Source organism: Lactuca virosa, chromosome 2 (genome assembly GCF_052849685.1).
Source record: "Lactuca virosa cultivar CGN04683 chromosome 2, Lactuca_virosa_CGN04683_v6, whole genome shotgun sequence".
NCBI classification, from domain to species: domain Eukaryota; kingdom Viridiplantae; phylum Streptophyta; class Magnoliopsida; order Asterales; family Asteraceae; genus Lactuca; species Lactuca virosa.
Window position 1 is genome coordinate 213,845,801 of NC_136427.1, and position 25,854 is coordinate 213,871,654.

Below are 25,854 nucleotides of genomic sequence, written 5' to 3' on the forward strand. Positions count from 1 at the left end.
TTATTTGGGACTGAGTTTCAGTCTTCGATAGAAATAAACCAATTTGGCATTTGGAGGGAAACTTTTTAAAGGCTGAACTGCAGTCCCTAATAGACATGCATTATTTGACATTCTAAATGAAACTTATAATGGACTAGAAATTAGTATATGAGACAAATTATTTATTCATAGATACCATACATTAGATACCACCACTACCTTCATCCCTGCCACCACCCTCATCACCCTCATCACCTCCATAACCACACCTCTCTCACCAAAACCACTACAACCACCACATCTAGTGCCATTACCACGTTAAATAAAATATTCTCTGATTACGTTTCTACTACTACCACTAACTTTGCCACGTCTACCACCAGAACTACCACCGTCGCCTCCATGGCCATCACCAACACCATTGCTACCACAACCAGTAAAATTAATTTCAACCACCTCCACCTCACCACCACTTTTTTCGTCTCCAACGCCACCATCACAACGACCTCTCCGACCATCACCACCACCTTCACCACATCGCCTACCACCGCTACCACAATTCCACCGCCATCACTACCACCTCTACCTCCACCTCTGCCACCACCATCACTGTTAACACAACCACCAACACCCATGTCATCACCCCCACCCCTACCTCTACCGCCTTCGCTATAATTACTGTTAGCACCACATGTGTCGTCTATAATACCATCACCACCAACTTCACCTATACAATAACCACCGATATAGATACATTAGCGCTCCCCAACCAATCTCTAAAAGGTCCACTCTTTTTAGGACTTGTCTTTTCTTGAACCGGTATTGGGGATTTTTTTGGTCTAGTTATTTTTGAAACCGTCTTTATTCGGTGCGGTCTTTTTAGGTAAGTGTTTTTCGACCCAATCTTGTGGTATTTATATGCGTATGTTTCGGTTCAAAATCAGGTTATTCGGATTTGTTTAGCTTTTGCGGGTCGATTTCAAATTCCCTATAATATCTAAATTATTAGTATGTCGCATATTATTTATCATTTATAGATTTTGATTATAAAGTTTAAATAAATCATTTAGGATAAAATAAATAGAATCGAATTACAAAGAAAATTGTGGTGCATATGGATAAAAAGGAAGACAAATGGATTTGTAAAAAAAGAAGTGCGTAAGGCCTCTCTTTGCTTTCAATTTATCCCACATCGGTGGCTTTAGGAAAATAAAGAACACGCATGGTCTTGTATATATATATCAGGCGCTACACATGCATGAGGTTCCCATCCGGTTTTAATGTGTGATCTTGTTCGGTTTAACCCAAATTAAAAAAACTAGTTTTTTTTTCACTCACCTTAAAAAATTGAAGTTTTTTTAATCATTCTCGCCTGGTAAGACTCGATTCGTAGTTCTTGGCAGACGGGTTTGGCTTTAGGGGATTGAATAATATTATATTTGCGGTTGATATTTAGTTATTTAAAAAAAATTAAGATTAAATGAGATAGTATTAAAGACTGATATTTAGTCTTATCAGATATTAATAATATTAATAGTCCCTAAAATATAATATTAGAGACTGATATCATAAAAACTTGGGGATTTGAAGAAAACAAATTAGAGACTGAATGAAATACTATCAAAGACTGATTTTTTGTCTTTGATACATTGATGTATTAAAGACTGATTTTCAGTCCTGGATACATAAAAAATCGACTATCTAGGACTAGGTTTCAGAGGCTAATTGGGGACTAGCTAAATCAGTCCCTAATTCTCATTTGAGACTGATTATTGACCATCCGAGACTGATTATGTCAGTCTCTGATACCACTTTTTCTTGTAGTGATATATCATGGTGTTTTGTTCATTGTGTGGGTGTATCTCGCCCTGGAAATCAAGAAAAGGCATCACCATCGTCGTAAGGCAGCGGTTTCAACCTCCTGCCACCATGTATCACCACCGGCCACCACAAGGGTGGCTGTGTGTGTGTGTTTAGCTTAGTGTGTGTGTGTGTGTTATTGGGATTTTGCTTTGTATGTTGTAATCTGTAACAGAATAATCAAAGAAAAACTCAAACCACCACCATGAGGTGGTGGCTGCCGCCACCGGCCGTCGTGTTGGGTGGCGGTGTGCTTTGCATGTGTTTGGATTACTTTTGGGATGCTTGGACTCGATTGGACTAGAACCCTAACCACCACCGTGAGGTGGTGGCCGCCGCCGTGAGCCGCCATTGACCACCACTACCCGAGGTGGTAGTGGGTGGTGCCCGACTAACGAAACCCTAATGGGCCTAGTGAAACCCTAATGGATCTAAAGATTTAGTTTTGGGCCTATTGGGCTATGATTGGGTTGGAAACCCTAATTAGGGTTTAGAAAACCCTAATTTTGGATATATTAGTTTGGACTTATCGGGACCCGCATTTTTGGCCATTGGAATGGAATTGTAAATTACACCCAATCACACCATATGACTTATCTAGTAGAGTGATGGACTTAATGGATTAAGTCCTTAATGGGTTAAGTAAGAAACACTTAACCCTAATCGTCATTTTATGTGAAAACCCTAATTTCACTTGGGCCTTGAGTTGGGCCTTTCTATTGGGCCTCGATGATTGGGTTATTGGTGGGCCATCCAAGAATAATTATATGGACCAGAATATTTAGATGGGCTTTAGGGTAAGGCCCATATGTGAGGTTTGGGCCCAATTTGGAAAATTGGGCCATAGATGGGCCATAGTCTAGGCCTTGATGATTATTAGATATTGGGCCATCAGAATGTCAAGTGTTGGACCAAAAATAAATGGTTGGGCCTTAAGGCAAGACCATGTAGAGATTTGGGCCCAATTTGGAAAATTTGGCCATAGTTGGGCCTTGGTTCATTATTAGACTTTTGGGCCTTTGGATTGGGCCTTGGGCTTGAGTCAAGCTAAGTTAGGGGTAAAGTAGTCTTTTACCCCAAGCATGGATTTATAGATATGTGTTGGGGACCCAATTATTAATTCGGTGTTATTTTGATGTTGACAGATTCAGGAATTTATCATCTAGCAGCTAGGGTTTGGTCAGCGGGACTTCAGCAGTGTGAGGTGAGTTCTCGTCCAGTAGGAACGGGTCTAAGGCCACAATGCCGACCTGTTTAGTTGTTAGTAGTTCCGGACTACGGTCCGATGCCGGGGCGGTCCCGAGAAGAGTATATGTATGCTTGATGTCTTTGTGATTCATGCATGTTATGTGTTATGTGTTCCGGGGCAAGCCCGATGCCGGGGCAAGCCCGATGCCGGGGCAAGCTCGATGTATGTTAGTGTATCTGTTATATGTTATGTGTTACGGGGTAAGCCCGATGTCGGGGCAAGCCCGATGCGTGTTAGCTTATATGTTATGTGTTATGTGTTCCGGGCTTCGGTCCGATGTCGGGGTAAGCCCGATGTATGTTATATGCTTATGATATATGTTATGTTGTGTATGCCGGGGTAAGCCCGATGTCGGGGCAAGCTCGATGACGGGGTGAGCCCGATGCCAGACGTGGTCTGATGCCGGGGTGAGCCTGATGTCGGGCAGGAGTCCGATGTCGGGTAAGCCGATGCTGGGTTCGTCCTGATGTAGTTGGGCGGTGTCCCAAAGTTATGTTTATGTTATGTGTTTATGTTATATGCATTGTTGATATGTTTATATGTGTACCAGATTACGGTTCGATGCCAGGCGGGGCCCGATGTAGTGGGCTAGGCCCAAGTTATGTGATTATGTGTATGGTATGTGGTAGTTTGGGGAGACTCACTAAGCTTCATGCTTACATTTTTCAGTTTTGGTTTCAGGAACTTCGGCTTTCAAAAGAGGAGCTCGAGACGATTGCAGTGCACACACCATTTGTTTAGCCTGGGATGTTTATACTCTGATATATTTTGACATGTGACTTTGATACATGACATATGACTTTTATATGATGAGGATATTTATGGTTTTATTAATGGTTTAAAACGAAATTTTTGGGCTGTATTTTTGGGATGTTTAAGAAATTTTGGACTTTGTTAATGTTGTGGATTGTTACCCAAATATTTTTATTGCGTCTACATCTTATTAATCATTCCTATTACTGTTGTATCTGCAGCTAAAAGTTTTTCAAAGATGAAGTTATTGAAGAATTATCTAAGGTTATTTGTGTTACAAGAAAAATTCAATGGTTGTATTATGTATACGGAAAGATGTAACATTCGCATTTCTAGTATTTTTTTTTTCCTTTTAGCCCTTCATTTATAAACCCTTGCAATTTGGTCCTTAGCCGAGTACGTTGGGCGTTGTAACGTCCCAAAAATATGAATCAAAATTTCATTTTTAATTTAGCAAAAACAGTATTCCAAAGACATAATCAGTACAATCCAAACAAAATAAGTGTATCAAACATCATCTCAAATCAGAGTAAGCACAAAAGCGGAACTATGTGGTGTGTGGGATCCACTCATCCCGAGCTCTTCCTATTGGAACCAGAAGTACCTGAAACATAAACTGAAAACTGTAAGCACAAAGATTAGTGAGTTCCCCAAACTACCCAATACCATACATAATAAACCACATACTGGTCCCCCTCCCTCCATCGGGCCCCGCCCGGTATCGAGTGTCACTCGGCTTCAGGCCCCGCCCAACATCGAGCCCCGCTCGTATACATATGTATTATTCTTAGGCCCCGCCTGACATCGGGCCCCACCCACTATACACATATACATATATCACATAATCATACTAACACATGCAATGATCATAAACAATAGCATGCGATACAGTCATCGGGCCTCGCCCAACATCGAGCCCGGCTCGGTATACATAACAGCACATATCACAAGAAAGGGTCACACAAACTCCTAGCATCCTAACATAAATAACAAGGGTCGGCATCGATGCCTTAGACCCGCTAAACCCAGTGAGGAAACTCACCTCGACTGCTGAATCACACGACTAAATCTCTGGCTGCTATCCGACGAATCCCCGAGCTATCAAAACCAAATAGCATCCAATTAACAATTAGATTCCAATCTATAACCATCAATCCATACTTAGGGTAAAAAGATCATTTTACCCCTTACCTAGTTTGGACCAAGACTTAGGCCCAAACATGTAATCCAAAAGGCCCAAAATCCAACTAACCGTTCGAGGCCCATACTTGGCCTAATTTTCCAAATTCGGCCCAAACCCTTACATGGGCCTTACCCTAAAGCCCACCCATTCTCCTAGTCCAAAACACTTGCACTTAGATGGCCCAACAAGAACCCAAACACTTAGTCCCAAAAGGAAGGCCAAACCACGAAGCCCAAAACACAAAACCCAACAGACTGAGTACGCGGGGCGTACTCAGCTGTACGCTAAGCGTACCCGCTAAATGGATTGTACGCCGCGCGTACAGACTTGTACGCCCATTGTACTCAACCATTAAGCCAAAACCCACTTTAAGCCCTTAATGCTTAAGACCAGAAGTCCAAACCACAAATCTAACCCCTAATAAGTGTCTAGAACCATAAAGTCACTGACTTGGTGACTTTGCATGCCCCAAAAGGACCCAACTTCAAGATATATCACCTTAATTTCACTAGATGGACATAATCTCATGTAAGGGTGATTCTAAACCCTAAAGGTGCCAACTTTATGGACTTTGAACCTCAGAAACACCAACAGTGGCAACTCATAGCTCCTGGAGTGGTGTCAAACCGCTAGATCTCATTCATGGGTCCAAAAAGGGTCCAAAACTCATATAAACTAGATCTAAGCTTCTAATGAACAAGATCATAGATTTTTACCTCAAACAAGATGGGAATGGAGTGGAGAATCAGGACCCACAAGCTCTTCCTTGATCAACAACCTTGCACCAAACTCCTTCTTCTTGATAATGGACCAAAACACACCAAGAAGCACACAATGAGCTCAAAAACACAAAGGAAAGGTCTAGGGTTTCGAAATGAGGTTATAAGGTCAGTGGAGGATGAGAAATGAGGGTAACATGATCCATAAATGTTATTATATAGCGTCCAACCCCGAAAATTAGGGTTTCACTAAATGACATGTAAGTCCCGCGTACATATGCGTACGCCCCGCGTATGTGTCCGAAGTCCCGATCCCACCTCGCATGAGTACGCTAAGCGTACCATGTGGTATACCCTACGAACTCACTTTACAGCTTGTACGCTAAGCGTACTACATAAGGACCAAATATGAAACTTTTCAACAATGAAGGGCAATAATGAAACATACCAGGATTCAAGTGTTACAATTCTCCCCCACTTGAATCAGATTCGTCCTCGAAGTTCGTTGCCCCGAACAACTCCGGATAGTACTCTCTCATCTTATCCTCGAGCTCCCAAGTCCACTCCGATCCTTTGTGGTGCTGCCATTGCACGTTTACCAGCTTAACAACCTTGTTCCTCAAGGTTTTCGTCTTCCGATCCAAAAACTGCCACCGGTCTCTCAATATAATTCAGGCGGTCATCCACATGAATATCCTCCAATGGTACCACTGTGGAATCATCCACTAAGCACTTCCGCAGCCGAGAGACGTGGAATGTGCTATGAATCTGACAGAGCTCCTTTGGAAGATCCAAGCGATAAGCAACCCGAACCACCCGATCCAAAACCCTGAAAGGACCAATATACCTGGGGCCCAACTTGCCCCGCTTCCGGAACCGGATGACACCTTTCCAAGGTGACACCTTTAGGAGAACCATATCTCCCACCTGGAACTCTAAATCTGATCGGCGCCTGTCGGCATAACTCTTCTACCGACTCTGAGCTATCTGGAGCTTACTCCAAACCTGCTGAATCAGCTCAGTGGCCTTGAGTACCACCTTGGTACTCCCTATAACCCGCTGACCGACCTTGCCCCAACAAATCGGGGTCCTGCATTTCCTCCCGTAGAGCATCTCAAAAGGAGGTCGATCAATGCTAGCGTGATAACTGTTTTTATACGAAAATCTCGCTAACGGAAGATACGTTGTAACGCCGTAAAATTTCAAACAAATTTTTCGTTTTTAAATCACATAAAATCTCAATATCACATTTTCTCAAAACCACAATGTATCAATTGTCAAAAACACAAATCAACAAAAAAAATAATAAGCCTCTCATGGCTATAGCTCGACATGGACTTTCCGGTTATGCGTCTCGGTGAGGACCCTCCGGTCTCACGGCTCGGTGTGGACCCTCCGGTCATGTGTCTCAGTGAAGACCCTCTGGTCTCACAACTCGGGTCGGACCCTCCAGACCTGTAACTCAGTGAAGACCCTTCGGTCTCACAACTCGGTTTGGACCCTCCGGTCCTAACTCGGTAAGGCACAAAATAATATAGCATATATCACAATAACAAAATGCATAATATCACATAACTCAATATAAGAACATAGGACCCTCCGTTCGATAACTCAAATAAGACCCTCCGGTCACACAGTATTACCACTCAGGTAAGTATAGTGAGAAGACTCACCTTGTAAGTAAGCAAGTAGATCTAGTACCCTACGAACATTCTAGACTCCGCCTACATAATATAATTATCTCTAATAAGAAATTTGTAATAACCACTCCGAGATGTTAAGCTAACTCCTCCACTAGATCTCAAAATGGGTGAAAAGACCATTTTACCCCTCCATGGTCTCCAAATTCCACAATTGACTAAACCCTAAAAGTCAACATAAGTCAACACTCGAGTCAACAGTCCATGTTGACCCAACTCGTCGAGTGCACCTATGCGACTCGTCGAGTTCCTCCTGTTCTCAGAAGAATCTGGAAAACTCCAACGCAGCTCCGGTCATGTGTCTCGATGCTCCCACGGCGAACTGCTCGGTCAAAGAAACCCCTTATCTAACAGCTCCTACAGTTGTGTAGACAACTCCTGCATCTCGGGAGGAGCTAACCGATACAGTGCTTTGGCTATCGGAGCCACACGTGGAACGAGATCAATCCTGAACTCCACCTGCCTCTCCGGAGGCACCCCTGGCAAGTCCTCCGGAAACACATATGTGTAATCCCGCGTAATCGACACATCATCCACGGTTGCCTTTCCCTTATCCCGGGTATCCATGACATAGGCGACATAACCGGAACAACCCTGCTGAAAATAGTGTTTGGTCCTCGCTGCTGAACATAAAACCGACCCACGCTGAGATGTCTCCCCATGAACCACTAACTCTCCCCCACTCGGGGTATGAACCCGTACAAACTGTTGCTTACAATCGATCACTGCCCCATTAGTGCTCAACCAATCCATGCCCACGATAACCTTGTTCCCACGCAACAGAATGGGAACCAAATCCACCAGATATTGCTCACTGAACAACTAAAGAGTGCAACCCCGATGAACTCGTGAAACCCGAATAGACCTATCATCATCAATCTCAACATCAAGAGGACAATCCAGCTCCCTCGGAGCTCCAACAAATATCTTGCTAAGCGCAAGCGATACAAAAGATCGAGTAACCCTCGAATCAAACAATACCAAAGCAGAAATATCGTTCACAAGGAACGATCCTAAAATAAAACGCATAAACATAAGCAAGCAATTCAATATAAACAAGGAGGTAAGGATAAGATACATACCCGTCACCACGCCGAGAGATGCACGTGCCTCCTCGGCCGTCAACTTGAAAGCCCTGTGCTTCACTGCAGGCACGTATGCCTGGGCCTGGCGACCGTCAGTAATTCGAAGAGTTGTAGGAGCGGGTGCTGATACCGGTCCTGCTGCAGCCAAACTCGGAAAACGGGTCTTCTTGTGGCCCCTCTGATTGCAATGAAAGCAAATCAGATCACTGGGTGGTGGTAGCATTACAATCTCTGCTATAATGACCCGTCCGACCGCACTTGAAGCAGCTAGAACCATCAACCATGCACGGTCCCTCGTGCGCCCTGCCGGCCCCGGTCCAGATGGCCTCTCGATCTAGAGCCAGATACGTTGGGCCTCTTGCCCAAACCCACAGGACTCGACACAGAATCTGGCTTTCTCTTCTTCTCCATCTCCATATCAATCTCCTTCTCCCTAGCTCGCGCTATCATATCCTCCAGCGTCTTGCAGCTGGATCGGCTCACAAACTGCCGAATGTCACTCCTCAACATATCATGAGATCGGGCCTTCTTCATCTCCTCATCCGCCACATACTGCATAACCAGAAGTTCCCTCTCCATAAACATCACAGTGATCTCAGCCACCGTCTCCGTAGTCTGGCGGAGATCCTGAAACACCCCAAAATGGCTCACAATCACTCAAAATGGCTCACAATCACTCAAAGTAGCTTAGGGTTTTGAGATTTAAGGTTAGGACAGTGGAGGCTGGAAATGAGGCCAACATGAAGGGTTTAAGGTGTTTAAATAGGGTGCAAAACCATGGAATTAGGGTTTCATTTCACCTAGCCAACTCGTCGAGTTGAGACCTCCCAACTCGTCGAGTTGGTCACCAAAACACGCGGTCCAAAACATCTCTACTCGAAGAGTTTGAGGCCTCCAACTCGCCGAGTTGCTCTATAAAAATGAATAATTTATAAGTTAAATACATACCAGGAACCAGACGTTACAAAATTGCCTAAGATCCCTGATTATCCGTCGTCTGAATTTGCTTGATTACTTATTTCCTAAGAATACATGTAGTTTTGAGGGTTAACACAAGGTTGGTGAGAGTCATAGGTTTTTCCTGCTAGCCGCAATTATAATACTCTTAAAATCGTTTCAAAAAGTATTTTCTTTATAAGTACACCATATTTAAATAACCTTTGAAAAACCCAAACAATGTCCTGACATAAGTAATTTCATGCTTAAAACGATTTTTAATGAACCATGTTTAGAAGTTGTAGTAAGAGAGAGTGATATATATATATATATATATATATATATATATATATATATATATATATATATATATTCAAGTTAATGTTTATAGTGAGTCCTATAACCGAGCTATGCGACTTGAGTGTACCCGACTACAACGCTTCATTGGACGTTGCAGTAAAAATTGTAGACACCTATCACCCACTTCGATTGATCAGTCGAGGTTGTAGCTAGCAAATGCAGGTGGGGATGTCAACCCCGTATAGATCTATACATATGTATCTCGTTTCGAAGATTAACAGTTATAGTAGTGTGTGTATGCTAAGTATTTAAACTCAGCTAATGAATAACATAGCGTCTCACTAAAAAGTCTTTAACTAAAAAGTTTGTGAATAACTCTCAGCCCTAACTTACTTGTGGGTAATTCCAGGCGAAATGAATTTCATGACATCAAGTTTATAAAAGTCGAGTATATTTGACACGTGTGTAAAGTATAAGGCACTAACTTTTATATTGAAATATGTTTCTTTTATAAACTCTATAGTAAAAGGCATATGTTATTTCATGACATCAAGTTTATACAAGTCGAGTATGTTTGACATGTGTGTAAAGTATAAGGCACTAACTTTTTTAACTAAGTATGTTTCTCTTATAAACTCTACAGAAAAAGGCATATGTAATTTCAATAGTTGTATAATTCAAGCAACATAACATACTAAGATATCGAAGCTTAAAACGATATTGTTTGCTTATAATATATAAGTGTTAAATAATACTTTTCAACTACTATGCACAGACAGAGGCAGACATGAAACACCGGAGGGCGAGACCATTTTGGCATTTAAGCTGTTCTGAAATCCAACAACCTTATGCGGCCCTTCAAACCAGATTCCCCGTACTATAAGCAGTTAAAAGGTATTGTAATAACATTTTTGTTTAATTTATAATACTTAGTACATGTATTCTCCCCCAAAATAAGTAAATACAAAAGAGGGGCCGTAACACTCACCTTAAAGTGCGATTGACGATTTGTTTTTTAGAATGGATGCGAGAAAACCGGGGTGTATTGTCGTGAACGCGATATTCCGAGATAATTTAGTTTCCTAAGGAAATAATAACATATATTAATATGTGTAGGGTATTGGCATTTTTGCTAAGTAAGGTATTTATTTTATAATTTCCAAAGTTTTGTTCATTCATAATTTATTTAAATAATTATTTATTTAATTAAATTTTCTTTAAAATTTTAATTTAAAATGATTTAATTTTTTCTAAAAAAGTTATTTAATATAAAATTTTAATGAATAATTTCTAAAAACTTATTTAATATAAAGTTTATTTAATAAAATTATTCAATATTATTTACAAATAAATTTTATTAAATTTTGTATTAAAGTTTTGGATTCATTTGAAAGGTTTTTCCACCACAGGGTAGATTTTGAATATTTTAAATAAAGTTTCATTGATTTGGACTAGAATTGAAAACAATATTGAGAATGTGGACAAAATATTTAATTTGTAAACCATGTTTGTACGATAACATTCAATTCACACAAGAGGTTTATACCTCCTATGTATCTGTCGCATGCATATACACGAAGAAGGAGAAAAAAATGGTTTCGTGGTTATGATCGATCGACGAAGCAATTCGATTGAATAAAAGGGGTGTTTGGGAGAGGACATACGATGAAAGGAGCGACAACAGGGGGTGTCACACGGTGGCAGAGGGTGGCGGGGAGATTCCGGCAAGGGCAGGAGGGGACGATGGGGCTTGCTGCCTCATTTCTTCCCCGTTTTTCTGGCAATAACATGACTGGAGGGAGAGAGGGGAGGGTGGGGAAGGTTAAAAAACAGCTCAGCAGCTCACAGTTGGTGGTAGCGATGGCTTTTGATGGCAGCGGCAGTGGGTGGCGATGGGATGGTAGGGGGTGGTTCCTCTGGTTCTTCCTCCTGTTTCTGAGCTGGATTTCGAATGGAAGGAGGTCTGGAGTGATGTTGGAGCTCAAGGGGGTTACAAGGGAGGTTTAGTGGTGGGTTTTGGGAATTAGGGTGGTGAAATGGTGGTTTATGGGTGGTTTTGAGATCCGAGAGTGACAGAGAGTTATAGAGAGAAAGAGATCAAGAACTAGAGAGAGGAAGAGATGGCTAAAGTTTTGAGTTTAATAGCTTGCTAGGAGATCATATTTATAGCATAAGAGGCACTCACAATCCCTTAAGGCCATGCTTTGTACCTTAAAGATGAAGTGTGCAAGTAAGGAAAAAGAAGAAGGTAAGGTGGTGAAGACATGAGTTAGTCACGTGGGTTTGATCAAATGGAGAAACAAGAAGGACAAAGAGTTGTCCATTTCCTTCTATACAAGTTATGTGGGGCCCACAAAGTAGTTTAATTCCTTAATCGTATCTCCCTTTGGCGGAGTTTTCGTATAACAACAGTTATCACGCCAACATTTATCGACCTCATTTTGAGATGATCTGTGGGAGGAAGTGCACGACGCCGATATGCTCGGGTGAGGTCGGTTATCGAGTCATGAGGAGTACTGAGGTGGTACTCAAGACTACGGAGTTGATTCAACAGGTTCGTGGTAGACTCTAGACAGCTCAGAGTCGGCAGAAGAGTTATGCCGACAAGCGTCGATCAGACCTAGAGTTCCAGGTTAGGGATATGATTCTCCTGAAGGTGTCACCTTGGAAAGGTGTCATCCGATTCAGGAAAATGGGAAAGTTGGGCCCCAGATATATCGGTCCTTACAGGGGTTTGGCCCGGGTGGGCAGGGTTTCTTATCGCTTGGATCTACCCGAGGAGCTTAGTCAGATCCATAGCATGTTTCACGTCTCTTAGCTACGAAAATGTTTGGTTGATGATTCTGTAGTGGTTGCATTGGAGGATATTTAGGTGGATGATCGCCTGAATTATATCGAGAGACCGATTGTTATCCTTGACAGGAAGACGAAGGCTCTGCGGAACAAGTCGGTAGATCTGGTAAAGGTGTAGTGGCAGCATCGCAAGGGTTCAGAATGGACGTGGGAACCCGAGGTCGAGATGAGGGAGCATTATCCAGAGTTGTTCGCAACGATGGACTTCGAGGACGAAGTCTGATTCAAGTGGGGGAGAATTGTAACATTTGCATTTCTGGTATTTTTTCCTTTTAGCCCTTCATTTAAAAAACCTTGCAATTTGGTCCCTAGCCAAGTACTCTGGGCGTAATGGCTCGTTGGATTGGTCGCGGAGGCGCCCACCTACGCTGGGCGTACGTGGGGGTACGTGTGTCGTACAGTCACCAAGGGCAAACCCTAATTATTAGGGTTTGTGCCCTATTTATACACCTTAATTTTCTCATGGACTTTCTTATGACCAGCCTCCACCTCTCCAAACCCTAAGAACAAAAGCCTAATTTCCTTTTGAGTGTTTTGAGCTTGGAAGTGAATTTTGAAGGTGTTTTTGGTGATCTTGAAGGAAAAAGAACTATTGAAAGTTGCATTGGTGTGGCTAGAGCTTGTGGATCCAAAATCATCACCAACTTGGAAAGCTTTTTGAGGTATAAAGCTCTTAACTTGATGGTTCATTTTGATAGATCTAATTAGGGCTTGTTTTTGTGCTTTTTATGGTCCTTTAAGTCATACATGAGAGTATGAGCTACTCCAAAAGCTAAGGATGGTAGATCTTAGCATTTTTTAGGTCCCTTGTTCATAAAAATGCAATCTTGGTCTGTTATAGGGATGAGAATTTGGACCGGGGAACCGGCCGAAACCGGTATCGGAACCGGAACCAGAACCGGATAGAACCGATCGGCCCGGGACCGGATGATATTCTTGTGGATTTTTGGAACCGGGAACTGGAACCAGTAAACCAGCAAAAACCAGTAGAACCGGAAAAAATCGGAACCATATGTTCCTATTTCTCGAGGACCGGTTCCAACATTGAAGACATGGAAATAATCGGTAGGAACCGGAACCGGTAGAACCGGCGGTTCGGTTCGGTTCCTATTTTCCACCAAGTTCGGTTCCCGGGCCGGTTCCGGTTCGGGCTGGTTCCGGTCGGGTCGGTTCCGATGCCCATCCCTAGTCTGTTATATTGGACCATGCATGAGTTAGGGTTGTTATTATGGGTTTTATTGAGTATTGGGTCCCATTAAGATATGCAAATGAGTAAAGTTGCTAACTTTATGTGTTAAGACATCATTTAGGATCAAATTTGAGAATTGAAATTAGTGGCTTAACCGATTAAGCACTTAATGGTGAGTTTGGTTGGTTGTGGAGTACGTTGGGCGTACCCAGCTCATACGCAGCGCGTACTGGCCAAGGAGGGGGTACGCAGGGCGTAAGTCTGAGTACGTCGGGCGTACTCAGCAACCATTGACTTTTGTTGACTTTTGAGATTTGGGCCATATTTGGACTACTAGGGTTTTGGGTCTTGTTGGGCCATTAGTCTTTCTGACATTGGGTCATTGTTAGGCTTTGGGCATTCTTGGGTTTGGGCCCATAATGGGCTTTGGGCCTCATTTACGAATTAGGGCTATATTGGGCTTTTGGGTGTCATTAGGCGTGGACCGAATATGGTTTATGACCTAATTATTAATTAGGGTATTATTTGATGATATTTAGTGCGGAAGTTTCCCGAATCAGCAGTCCGAACATTTATCTGGTTGTTTCAGCAGTTTGAGGTGAGTCTCCTCCTAGTGTTTAGCGGGTCGAAGGAACCAATGTCGGCCCATGATTTGTGGTCATTGGTTTACTAGTTGTCTATGTGACATTGCATGTGTTATATGTGTACCGGGCGGGGCTCGATGCCAGGCGGGGCCTGATGAGTGTGTGATAGTATGATAGTTGTCACTTTACTTGTGGGTCGAAGACACCAATGCCGACCTAGTGGATTATGTTATAGTATACTAATTTTCCTTATGACTCTTGCATGTCTTGTATGTGTTTGTATGTATACCGGGTGGGACTCGATGCCAGGTGGGGCCCGATGAGTGTTTTGGGCGGGGCCCATCTCATGTTACTGACAGACATGTTCTGGGTGGGGCCCGATGGTTGTGGGGCATGACCCATTGTATGTTTGATACGTATGGTATGAGGTATTTTGGGCACTCTCTAAGCTTTATTCTTATAGTTTTCAGTTTATGTTTCTGGTACTTCCGGATGGAAAGGGAAAAGCTCGGGGTGATCGCATCGCACACACACCATGATTTCCGCTTTATATGACTATGATGTATTGAGATGATTGATTGACTTACTCTGATTTTCCTTTATGTTTTTATGAACATGTTTGGTGGGTGGTTTTATTACTATGAAAAATGAAATTTTTGGTCTTGAATTTTAGGACGTTACAAAATATATGTTAGAATTGATCTTGGTAGTTTATCATTGATTTTGCATCTAAAATGCTTGAAGTATTTTCCTTTAAATTTGGTGTTTTTTGTAAATATTGTGGCAATATTTGTGTTTTTGACGATTTTTGTTATGGATTTTTGTAAATGGTATGCCTTTTGAATCATTAATATATTTGATTTTTGGTTTTAGGAGGGCCATTTTTCTTATTTCGCCCAATATATGTTTAGACTGGTCATGTTTGGTAGATGAGGTAGAGGCTTGCATGAGGGATTTCAACGTTGTTGTCTATATACAGGGGCTGTTTTAGGCAGGTCTTGGTGTAGCACCGGCAACACCAGCTTTTTCCGTCCGCAATGGAAAAAATTTCGATTTTTTTACCTCTTTTCCATGATCGGCAACACCTATTTTTTCTTAGCAACACCTACTATGTATTTCTACGTCCAACTTTGTCTATATAGATGTTGAGTGGGTGTGAAACATACAAAGAGTTAAAAGAAAGGAATGAAGGAGATGTGCAAGATAACATAAAGATTAATGTTATACAAAATGAAGAGTTTGAATATGATGGTTATGAACCTCAGGCAGAGGAGGAAATACTACAAAGGCTTCATATGAAAATGCATCAAACAATACCACATAATAAATTGTTGTACGAAATAAAGAAATGGAGAGTTTGAATCTTATGATTGTTTCTAAATGAACATTTTTTTCGGTTTTTAATCCTAGTCGTAATAAGTGACAACCAGTCTCTTAGATGTCGAAATCAACACACAGGCTTTGTTCTCTTGTTTGGTGCCTCTTCATGGCGTGAGAATGGTCAACACAATCTCGCTCCTTTCTGTGGTAGCGTGGAATCTAATATAAAAGGAGTTGGCTACGAGTGACATGAAAAGTATACCTCACAAAATTACTAGATAAGTTTATTATTCGGATAAAACCAAATTATCCCATTAAATAATTTTAATATTATGATATTCGTTTTGTTGAATTGTTTGCATTAAAATTTTAAATTTTATTTAAATTGGTTTGGTTATATTTGTTATATAAATCTTTCCTTATTTAATATTTTATTAGTTTTTAGAATAAAAAATTAAAAACTATTACATTTAAAAAAAAACGCTCATGTTTTCGGAAACATTCATATATTGGATATCATGGGTGTCAATCGTGTCATATTTGGATTAACAGATCGCAGGTTAGAAAGCTCAATCCGGACATGAACCATATAAATTTTTGTGTTGTCTTGTTTAACACTAACCGGGATACAACCCGCGTAACCCGTCTAATTAAAAGGGTTTGCGGGGTCGTGGGTCGTTTCGGGTTCATTGATCAGAATCAGGTTTTCGGGTCACGTAAAATAAACGGGTTCACAAGTCAACCCATGAAATCGGGGTTGTAGGTCACGGGAAATAAATACATATTTTTATTTTTTTAATTTATTAAAAAAACGTATCCACTGGTCAACTCACAAAATTATTTGTTAATCCGAATACAACCAATATAATAAATGGGTTGATGAATCAGAAAAATTCAACCCAAAGATATTTATCTTCGTGGTGGATTCATATTGTACCCTTCTTGAGATATCAAGTATGATCTCAAAGATATGATTCGTGTGTATTTGTGAACTTAGAATAACCCCAAAACCACCTTGTTGTCTAACCAACCGGTCAAACATCCAAGCATGACACCCTCCTCCGTCACCCCACCATTCTCCATTGTTTATTATATTTCTATTTGAATGGTGGGTTCGGCACGTGCTGTTCAACTAAAACCCCATCTATATCTATATATAATAATATATTACAAAAACTCATCCTCATAATTAATCAATCATCACAAATACCTCAAAAACAACATGAAAGAGGATTCTCTGACCACCGTGTGTGTCACTGGAGCTGCCGGATTCATTGGCTCATGGCTTGTTATGAGACTTCTTGAACGTGGGTACAATGTTCATGCCACAGTTCGTGACCCCGGTATACATATATAGTCCTCGATTGTTTTTTATTAATTAAGATATTGTTGGTTAGTTTGGTTAAAAGTTAAAACAAATATAACGTAAGTTTGATCAAACAGATGACATAAAGAAAGTGAAACATCTATTGGAACTACCAAAAGCAGAAACAAACTTGACGTTATGGAAGGCAGATTTGACACAAGAAGGAAGCTTTGATGAAGCCATTGAAGGTTGCCATGGAGTGTTTCATGTGGCCACCCCTATGGACTTTCAATCCAAGGATCCTGAGGTAGCTACATGACTAACATTATACTTTTTGCATGCATATTCCATTCTCGTAGGATGATCGATAACGAATATTATTATATATATTACAGAATGAGATCATAAAGCCAACAATAGAAGGTGTTTTAAGCATCATAAGATCATGTGTGAAAGTCAAAACAGTCAAGAAACTGGTGTTTACATCTTCTGCCGGGACTGTGAACGTGCACGGAAATGATCAACTTCCGGTCTATGATGAGTCTCATTGGAGCGATTTGGACTTCATCTACTCCAAGAAAATGACTGCTTGGGTACGTTTCAATTCGTTGTTTTTATTATCAATTATTTTCTTTGTCAATTTATACAAATATACAATCATGTTTTAATTTTTTAGCGGTTTATGCCACCCATTTAGTAAATTAATGCATTAACCTGTTTCAAATTGATAGATAAAGTATCCACAATGCATTGAATTTATTAGAGTTTAATAATTGACACAATGAAATATATTTTAAACAATTAAAAGGTTTTATTTTTTCCATTGAACTTTATATCTATTGAATGTCAAAATGACATCCCACAATGATAGAGTTTAATCTATTAAATGTCAATTAAGCATGTCATCCCATTCAACGCTCTCGTTAAACTATCCATTATGTATCTTCTAACAAAAAATGGTCATATATATATATATATATATATATATATATATATATATATATATATATATATATATATATATATATATATATATATATACACACATAAAGTGTATAATTTGTCCCCACTTCGGTATACTCGGTACTCTTTTATAGGAAAAAAACAAAACCCAAAATTCGGAATTTTAATTATTGAACATGTACATGTAATGTTTTTTTCACGGATCCACGGCTATTTCGTTGGACCGAATGATAAAAGAATATAACGATATGAAATTTTACAATATGGAAGGAATCACATTTTCTTTGGTTCACGTGAAATAAACCATTCTGTTTGTTTCCTACTCCATTATATCAAATACTACCTAAGTTCAAATACTTAGTCTGCTAATTGTATCGTTTAAATTTGTGAACAAACGCAGATGTATTTCGTATCGAAAACATTGGCAGAAAAAGCAGCATTTGAAGCAACAAAGGAAAACAATATCGATTTCATTAGTATCATACCGACCTTAGTCGTTGGTCCATTCATCACTCCCTCATTCCCTCCAAGCCTTATTACCGCACTTTCTTTAATCAATGGTACATACCACAACCCCCACAAAATCATAAAAGGGAAGACATTTTCTATATATGTTCTGACGTGTATGTGTGTTTACACTTAAACTAGGTGAGAAATCACACTATTCGATCATAAAACAAGGTCAATATGTGCATTTGGATGATCTTTGTGAGTCCCATATATATCTATATGAGAACCCAAAAGCCGAAGGGAGATACATTTGTTCTTCCCATGAAGCCACCATTCATCAGTTGGCAAGAATGATCAATGAGAAATGGCCCGAATACCATGTTCCAACTCAGTAAGAATCTAAAGTTGGTGGTTTTTCTTTCATTTTGTTTGTGTTGACATTCACATATATGGTGATTTGGTAGGTTTCCAGGGATTGATGATGAGTTACCCGTAGTTTCTTTTTCATCAAAGAAATTAACAGATATGGGGTTCAAGTTTAAGTATGATTTGGAGGAGATGTTCAAAGGAGCTATTGATAGTTGCAGAGAGAAAGGATTGCTTCCATATTCCACAATCAAGAAGAAAGTGATAGATGTAATGAAGACCTTGTTCATGGAGTTCTTCGTTCTATCAAAGACTAAGTGATAGATGTAATGAAGACCTTGTTCATGGAGTTCTTCGTTCTATCAAAGACTAAGTGATACAGTATCATGGACAAATTTGAAAATTTGAAAAGTTTGGTGTCTAGTTGTACCATTATAATAAGAAGTCGCCTTTTGTATGTGTGTGTGTTTTATTTTTGAACGATATTGTCGGTCTAGGGCCAAAAATGTATCTTTGTCAACCACTAGATCTTTATCAAATACATTCAACAAAGTTTGAATTTTGATGCCTGGATGCTATTAAAAGTTAAAACGAAAGACGATCAACATTCACATAATATAATTCCACATTCAGTGATGAATTACTTCATTTGTAGCACAACAAAAAATATATAAATAAATTGAATGGAAGAAATTGAAAGTATGACGATTGATGGTGCCAAAATTATGAAACTTGGACTTAAAGTGAGAGTTTCAATATACCACAAGGACCATTTCTGTAATTTACTCACAATTGTACTGTTGTTAATTTTTTCTTTCAGTTCTGGTGAGGCTATAGGGACCAAAATTGCAAGAGTATACTGTCTGATTCTTATACTGTATCCTAGATTATTTATCCTTATATTTATTTAATAATTACATTTAATTCTTTTTAATGACAACGTTAGAGCTTAAAATATTTTTTATAATACCTAAGAAAACTATATCACAAATATGTGCATTTTATTTAGAGACAGCAATAAGAAAGATGTTTTCTTTCTGTTGTTAAAATGTGTAGAGCAATATTCCACGACCACAATAGCCCTTTTAAACCTTTGTCCTTGTTCTAGAAACACAGTAAGAAATATCAGTAACGATGATTATACAAACCATCAACATAACCCATTGTAAGATACCACCACTGTAACCATATATTATTATTATATTACTTTCAAGAATCCTACCACATAAAAATAACACCAATTTTTACTGCCTCAAGCTTTCAACAATATAGGAGGCGTACAGATCCCTGCAATCACAAATATATATACATTTAAAAGACATTCAAGAAACATAGAAAGAGGCTACTTTAAAAGAAGAAAGATTCTGGATAACTCACATGGAATACTTGATAGCTTCAATTGCATCATTTGCTGGGAGGAAATCATTCACTTTCACTGACTTGTTCTCGTTCTTCTTGTCTGTATCAACTTAATTAAGGCTATACAATGCCCAAAATAAAAATTAAAAATAAATAAATAAATAAACGCAAATTTACGGATACAGTCCTCGAAGAAACGACGAATTTCAGCAAGACGATGAGGAGGAAGTTCTTTGATGTCAGTGTAGTGGCGAAATTCAGGGTCATCAGCACATACTGCTATGATTTTGTCATCAGATTCACCCTGCAAAACCAAAAAAAAAAAAATTCAAATTGGTCAAATAAGTTGAACAATGTATTCAAGCTAAATGCATGATTTGGCAATATATTGTTTCCTAATGTGAAAAATGGCAATGTACTTTCATATTGTTTCTTATAAGAAGAAATGAAAGTACAATGCTATAATAAAAAAAGTATTGAAAAGTACATGTGATGTACCTGGTCAATCATAGGCATTAATCCAATAGCACGCGCACGAAGGAAGGTGCCTGGGAGTACTGGTTCCTGTACAACCCAATTAACTTCCAAAATATTATATAATGGACTTTTTTTTTAGATTATTTATTTATTTATTATTATTATTCGGGGGGGATACCTGCATGAGTACCAATACATCCATGGGATCACTGTCTTCACAAATGGTTCTTGGGATGAAACCGTAGTTGTGAGGGTAAACCACAGATGAGTAGAGAATCCGGTCAACCTATTTTTTTTTTTAATTTAAAAGTCAAGAATGCACCAACAAATGTAGAAGATATATAAGAAAATCAATTATCTAAAATTCATTATATGATGAGAAACTTTACTTGTTATTAGGCAGAAGGCGAATTGATAAAAAGGTAGTAAGAAACAACTTTACCTTGATTAGGCCACTCGCCTTGTCAAGTTCATACTTCACTTTGCTGCCTTTTCCAATTTCAACGACCTAACATCATTTTAATTAAATAATTAATAATCTTAATTTACAAGAATCAGACAAACCAAAAATTGACAGAAATGTCGAAAAACATACACAGTTGAACACTGCAGGTGCACCTGGACCTGCATTTATCAACATAAAAAGAACCTTTAATAGTAGATTCGTGAACTTTGAAACCATTTCAAATAAAAAAGGGGATCCTTTAAAAGATTGTTAATTGCACACAAGATTTTTATAGTATTAGAAAATAAGTGATATTTGAGAAGGATAAAAGCTTTACCAATTTCCAAGTCATGCCATGGATGAGCAGCAACAGCTCTTCGTGACATTGAGTTGAGGATCCTTTCATTGAGGCTCACACGAGTATTTCCAGAGCTTTTCTCACTTCCTTGTCCCTCATTGTTAGCCATGTGTACCTTCAATTTCAAATTATTTAATAAATTATAATTTTAATTGACTCATTGTGAAACTATCACTTCTGTTAACACAGATTAACTGTATGAAACTGTTGAGAATACTAGCAAATAGATCTATTAAATATAAATGTAAAGACCAAAATACCCTCTGCCCTCCACCTGCAACCTTTTTATAAGAAGACCCCACAATTGACCTTAAGAGTCGAATGAACTAGTTTTAACTTTTAAAAAGTGGGAGCTTATTTTAAAAGAAAATTTGAAGTAAAAACATTATAATTATGTGGACCATATAAAAGGTATACAGAAAATATTTTGGGTCTTACTAACCAACCAAATAATTCAAAACATAAAGGCCAAATCTATTGCTACACCAACTTTACTATAAAAAATCCATTTATTTCTGTTTTCCTTATTATTGAATAGTGTGTAATTGTGAGAAGAGAATGTGTATTAAATCAAATTCTATTTTTACACTTAAAGATATGGCGACTTTGCTGATAATCAAAGATTTACAAACGAAACAATTATGCGTTTATGCTAAACCAAAATTTTACTCCACAAATGAATGAGTTACTTAATTTTTTTTTCAAGAAACTATTGTTCGATTTCATAGACCGATTCCCCTTGTTTGATTCCAAAAACTGATAAGAATTCTTCTGATTGTAGATTAAAAAACGATTATTAGATAAAACTATGAGAAAGTGAGAAAAACATTTCCAATTGATAATTAAAAACGATCGATGTAAAATTTGAGTTTCAGAAGTTTCAAAATCGAAAATTTGAAGACTTTTCTCCGAGTCAAATGGAGGAGTATTAGAAAATGAAAATTGCCAGAATCAAATTGGTGAAACGTAAGTGCATGTTAATCTGGAATGTAATTAGAAGTAAATCCGATAAATTAAAATGATAATCCATGAAACGAAGATTCAACACTTTATGTGTACGCTTTGTTTTTGAAATTTTTTTTTTTTTTTTTCCAAGCAAACAATCTTGTAACACTAAACGACTTCAAATCCATACATCTGACTGGAGAAGATGAAACAGAAAATTAGAAGATGAGCCCTAACAAGCAAGCTCTTCGATAATCATGCTAGGAACTTCTGCCATTCCAACAACTGGAAATTGATCCAAAAAATCGGATGAAATTTGCCGGAATCAAATTGGTAAAATGTAAGTGCATGCTAATTTGTCGTGAAATTAAAAGTAAAAGTAAATCGGATAAATCAAAACAATAATCTATGAAACGAAGATTCTACAAAAACACAATTCTACTACTAATAAGCCTTCAATAAACATACTAGCGCCTTGATTCATTCCAACATCTGGAAATTGATCCCAAAAAAAATCATCGATGATGAATGAAACGACATACTATAAGAAAAAAAAACAACCTAACCATCAGTCTCAAAGTCATTGACTTAGAACACAAACTCATCATAGCATACTAACAAAAAAACAATCGAATCAAAAACTAATTAACTAACAAAAAAAATTACCAGCAAAAAATCAGTGAAACAGTGAGTCTGTATTCTGTTCTTCTCCTTAACATTTTCACTTTGTTTACTTTTAGGACTGGTAATCAACGAAGGCCATTGAAGAAGAAGAAGAAGAAGTAGAGAAAAACTTACAGATTGAGTGATTGACAGCGAAATCGAGTTCTGGAATGGAAAAGAATGTGAGGAGTGAAAAAAAAGAAGAGAGATATTGGGGTCGGAGAGTGAACGCACAAATTTGACGCTTTGAAATCTTTTTCTGAAACAAGGAACGGATGGTCTACGGAATCTGCGAACCGTTGGATTGGCAGGGAATATCATCGACGATCTGTACACGTGGATAATACTCTGTTTAAACAGTTACTCCTCTTGCACATGAAAATGGAATCAATTTTAACTAAAATTTGATGCGAATATTTGTTTATTTGCATTGCATACTTTATAACAAAAATATATGACAAGTGTTGTACCTGTGTATTGTTTCGCATGTCGTTTTCAATAAAGAGTTGTTTTTTTTTGGATTTGTTTTCAATAAAGATTTGTGGTGTTTGTTTTTATTTAGGAACTTTAATTTTTTTGTTGGACAGAAAGAATTTTATATGGAGAATGGTACAAACCTAAAAAGCTATGTGCGTAAGTACAAAAGACATAAAAAATCTTCTAAATTGTATAAAACTTAGGCGAGAGGGAATGATGTTATTGTTCTACCGTGGCAAATGGTGATGGTGTCATCTATTTTATACAAGGGACAAGGAGTAGGGAAGAAGAAATAAAAAAGAGAAAAAGAGTGAGAGAATTAATGAAGGATACAGGAGAGAAGTGTGACACGAGGAAGCGTCTAGGCCACACCCTAGACGGTGTGCGCGTCAGCTAAGCTAACATACCGTTCCTCATGTCCACACCCTGGACGGTGTGCGCATCAACTAAGCTAACATACCGCTCCTCATGCCGTGCCCATTGTTAGGTGTATTTTATGCACATATTTAGCATGTTTATTTCATAACATTGCATTACATTTAGGTTTAGAATCATGTAGTTTATATATTTTCAGGACATTTCATGGTATTAATTCACCCACACGTTTTTATGATTTTCATGAATTTTTGGAGGTGAGATCATGCTAAGGATGATGAATGGAAGCATCGGGTAAAATTTTTAGATTTTTGGAGCAAGGATGCATAAGTTGTGGAAATTGAAGAAATCAATTACGGACTTTTCCACGACTGTGTTTTTTAACACATGAAATAAACACGGTCACGTTTTTGGAGGATTGGAGCCTGAAAACGACGTTTCCACGAGCGTGTTTACTATGCCTAAAAATTTACATGATCGTGTTTTCTCTCACATAAAGCCATTTTCAGCAACGAACTTTCAAGACTTTCCCAACATAGCAATGTACTTTGGGCATTTGCACGATCGTGTTTCTTACTGTCTTAATTTACACGGCCGTGTAAATGAGAACGTGAGTTATTTGCCAGTTTCTGATTTTAACTAAAAAAAGTGGGCTTACCTCATTTCCAAGAGTAGTCAGTTTTGGAGCTTTGAAGGGCGATTCTTAGATGATTTTTCTTGCTTGTTTAACACTTGCAAACTATTTCGGTTCGTATTGTCATATTTTGTAAGTTTGATTTGTGTTTTCATTACATCTAGACTTCGATCTTGATTTAGCGATGTGTGGCTAAATCCTTTCTATTTCCAGTTTTATGGACTACCTAATGTTATGTTTTTAATTCAATGAATTGATGTTATGTTTCACTATCTATCTAGTAATCTAGTAATTGTAGTTATGTTTTAAAAAAGATTTTAATTGTGATTTTGGTTTATGTTGGCCACTTTAATTAGAATTAGGTCATTCTTGTCATTCAACATTTTGAAATTCGTAATTGTTTTGTGAACTTGATACAAAGTGACAACATCAAATTAGTTTTGTGTAACACCTGACTAAAAATAAAGTACACCTAGTTTTTTATTTATTATTATTATTTTTTTAAAAGAGAGTACAATATAATAACCCATAATACAAGTTATTATCATTTTAGATCAAAAGAAACCATACAAGATCGAGCCAGGTTACAATTTTGACAACATCAAATGCTATATGTGTTTATTTCATGTGATGAAGATAATATGTGTTAGACGAAACAATATGAGATGATTTTTATTTAACCATACATGTATTTTCATACTTATAATATATTGGGTAGAGATGTGTGATGAGAGATGAAAAATAATGAGGAGAGACCATGGCTTTACTAGCAATGTGCGGTGTAGCCATCTAATAGAGTATAGATGACGACCACGAATTATTCTAGACAATCGAGTGGAACACTGACAAGTTCGCAACTTATAGGTGATGAACTACATGTTCATGCGATGTACTGTATTTTCCCATTGTTTCCTTATTGCTACGAAATCCTCGAAGCAATATTGTCTACCTATTACTTGCGATGATCCTTAGGACATGTCCTTAGAAATGAATATACAAGAAGACGGGAATGGTTAATTGGGTTAATTGTTTGATGTGGAATATGTAATTAAACAAATTAATTATATTATTGTCGGTTGAAAATTCTATGTACTCATCAGGCCTCTCAGGCTGACCCACTCAACTTTTTGTATCATAGCATTCATAGGTAACGGTACAAAGGTACATAGATAATGATGTTTTGAGAGATTTGAGGAAATGTAGACCATTAATATAATAATATGTCGTAAGGCCTGTTAAGACAAGTTTAAGCTTATGCTTTGTATCGGTTATGACATCCCAAATTTTAAATATTAATGAAAACCATTTCTCTGTAAATGTTTTGAT

General features: G+C 38.4%; 1 protein-coding gene and 1 pseudogene across 2 annotated transcripts; one reads left to right on the forward strand and one right to left on the reverse strand.

Annotated features, from left to right (window-relative positions):
* The first annotated feature begins 16,900 nt into the window (after positions 1-16,900).
* Positions 16,901-19,360, forward strand: LOC145160166 (dihydroflavonol 4-reductase-like; annotated as a pseudogene). The gene is made up of 6 exons (XR_013738043.1): positions 16,901-17,053; positions 17,154-17,323; positions 17,412-17,609; positions 18,380-18,539; positions 18,628-18,820; positions 18,894-19,360. The product of XR_013738043.1 is annotated as a dihydroflavonol 4-reductase-like (transcript).
* A 453-nt stretch (positions 19,361-19,813) lies between these two features.
* Positions 19,814-23,378, reverse strand: LOC145160167 (soluble inorganic pyrophosphatase PPA1-like). Its single transcript, XM_079079277.1, has 9 exons — positions 23,178-23,378; positions 21,414-21,549; positions 21,227-21,255; positions 21,074-21,139; positions 20,810-20,917; positions 20,653-20,718; positions 20,338-20,458; positions 20,173-20,254; positions 19,814-20,082 (listed from the first exon to the last, which is right to left on the reverse strand). Exons 1-9 carry the CDS (start codon positions 23,361-23,363, stop codon positions 20,040-20,042), a joined length of 837 nt encoding a protein of 278 aa, XP_078935403.1. The 5' UTR covers positions 23,364-23,378; the 3' UTR covers positions 19,814-20,039.
* Positions 23,379-25,854: the final 2,476 nt, after the last annotated feature.

What these genes read in the sequence shown, in the direction of transcription:
- LOC145160167 (XM_079079277.1), bottom strand. Translation starts at nt 23,363, where the DNA reads ATGATATTCCCTGCCAATCCAACGGTTCGCAGATTCCGTAGACCATCC. An exon ending in AGGCGAGTGGCCTAATCAAG is followed by an intron (nt 20,918 to 21,073) that starts GTAAAGTTGTTT and finishes AAAAAAAAATAG; the next exon opens with GTTGACCGGATTCTCTACTC. An exon ending in TAATGCCTATGATTGACCAG is followed by an intron (nt 20,459 to 20,652) that starts GTACATCACATG and finishes TTGGTTTTGCAG; the next exon opens with GGTGAATCTGATGACAAAAT.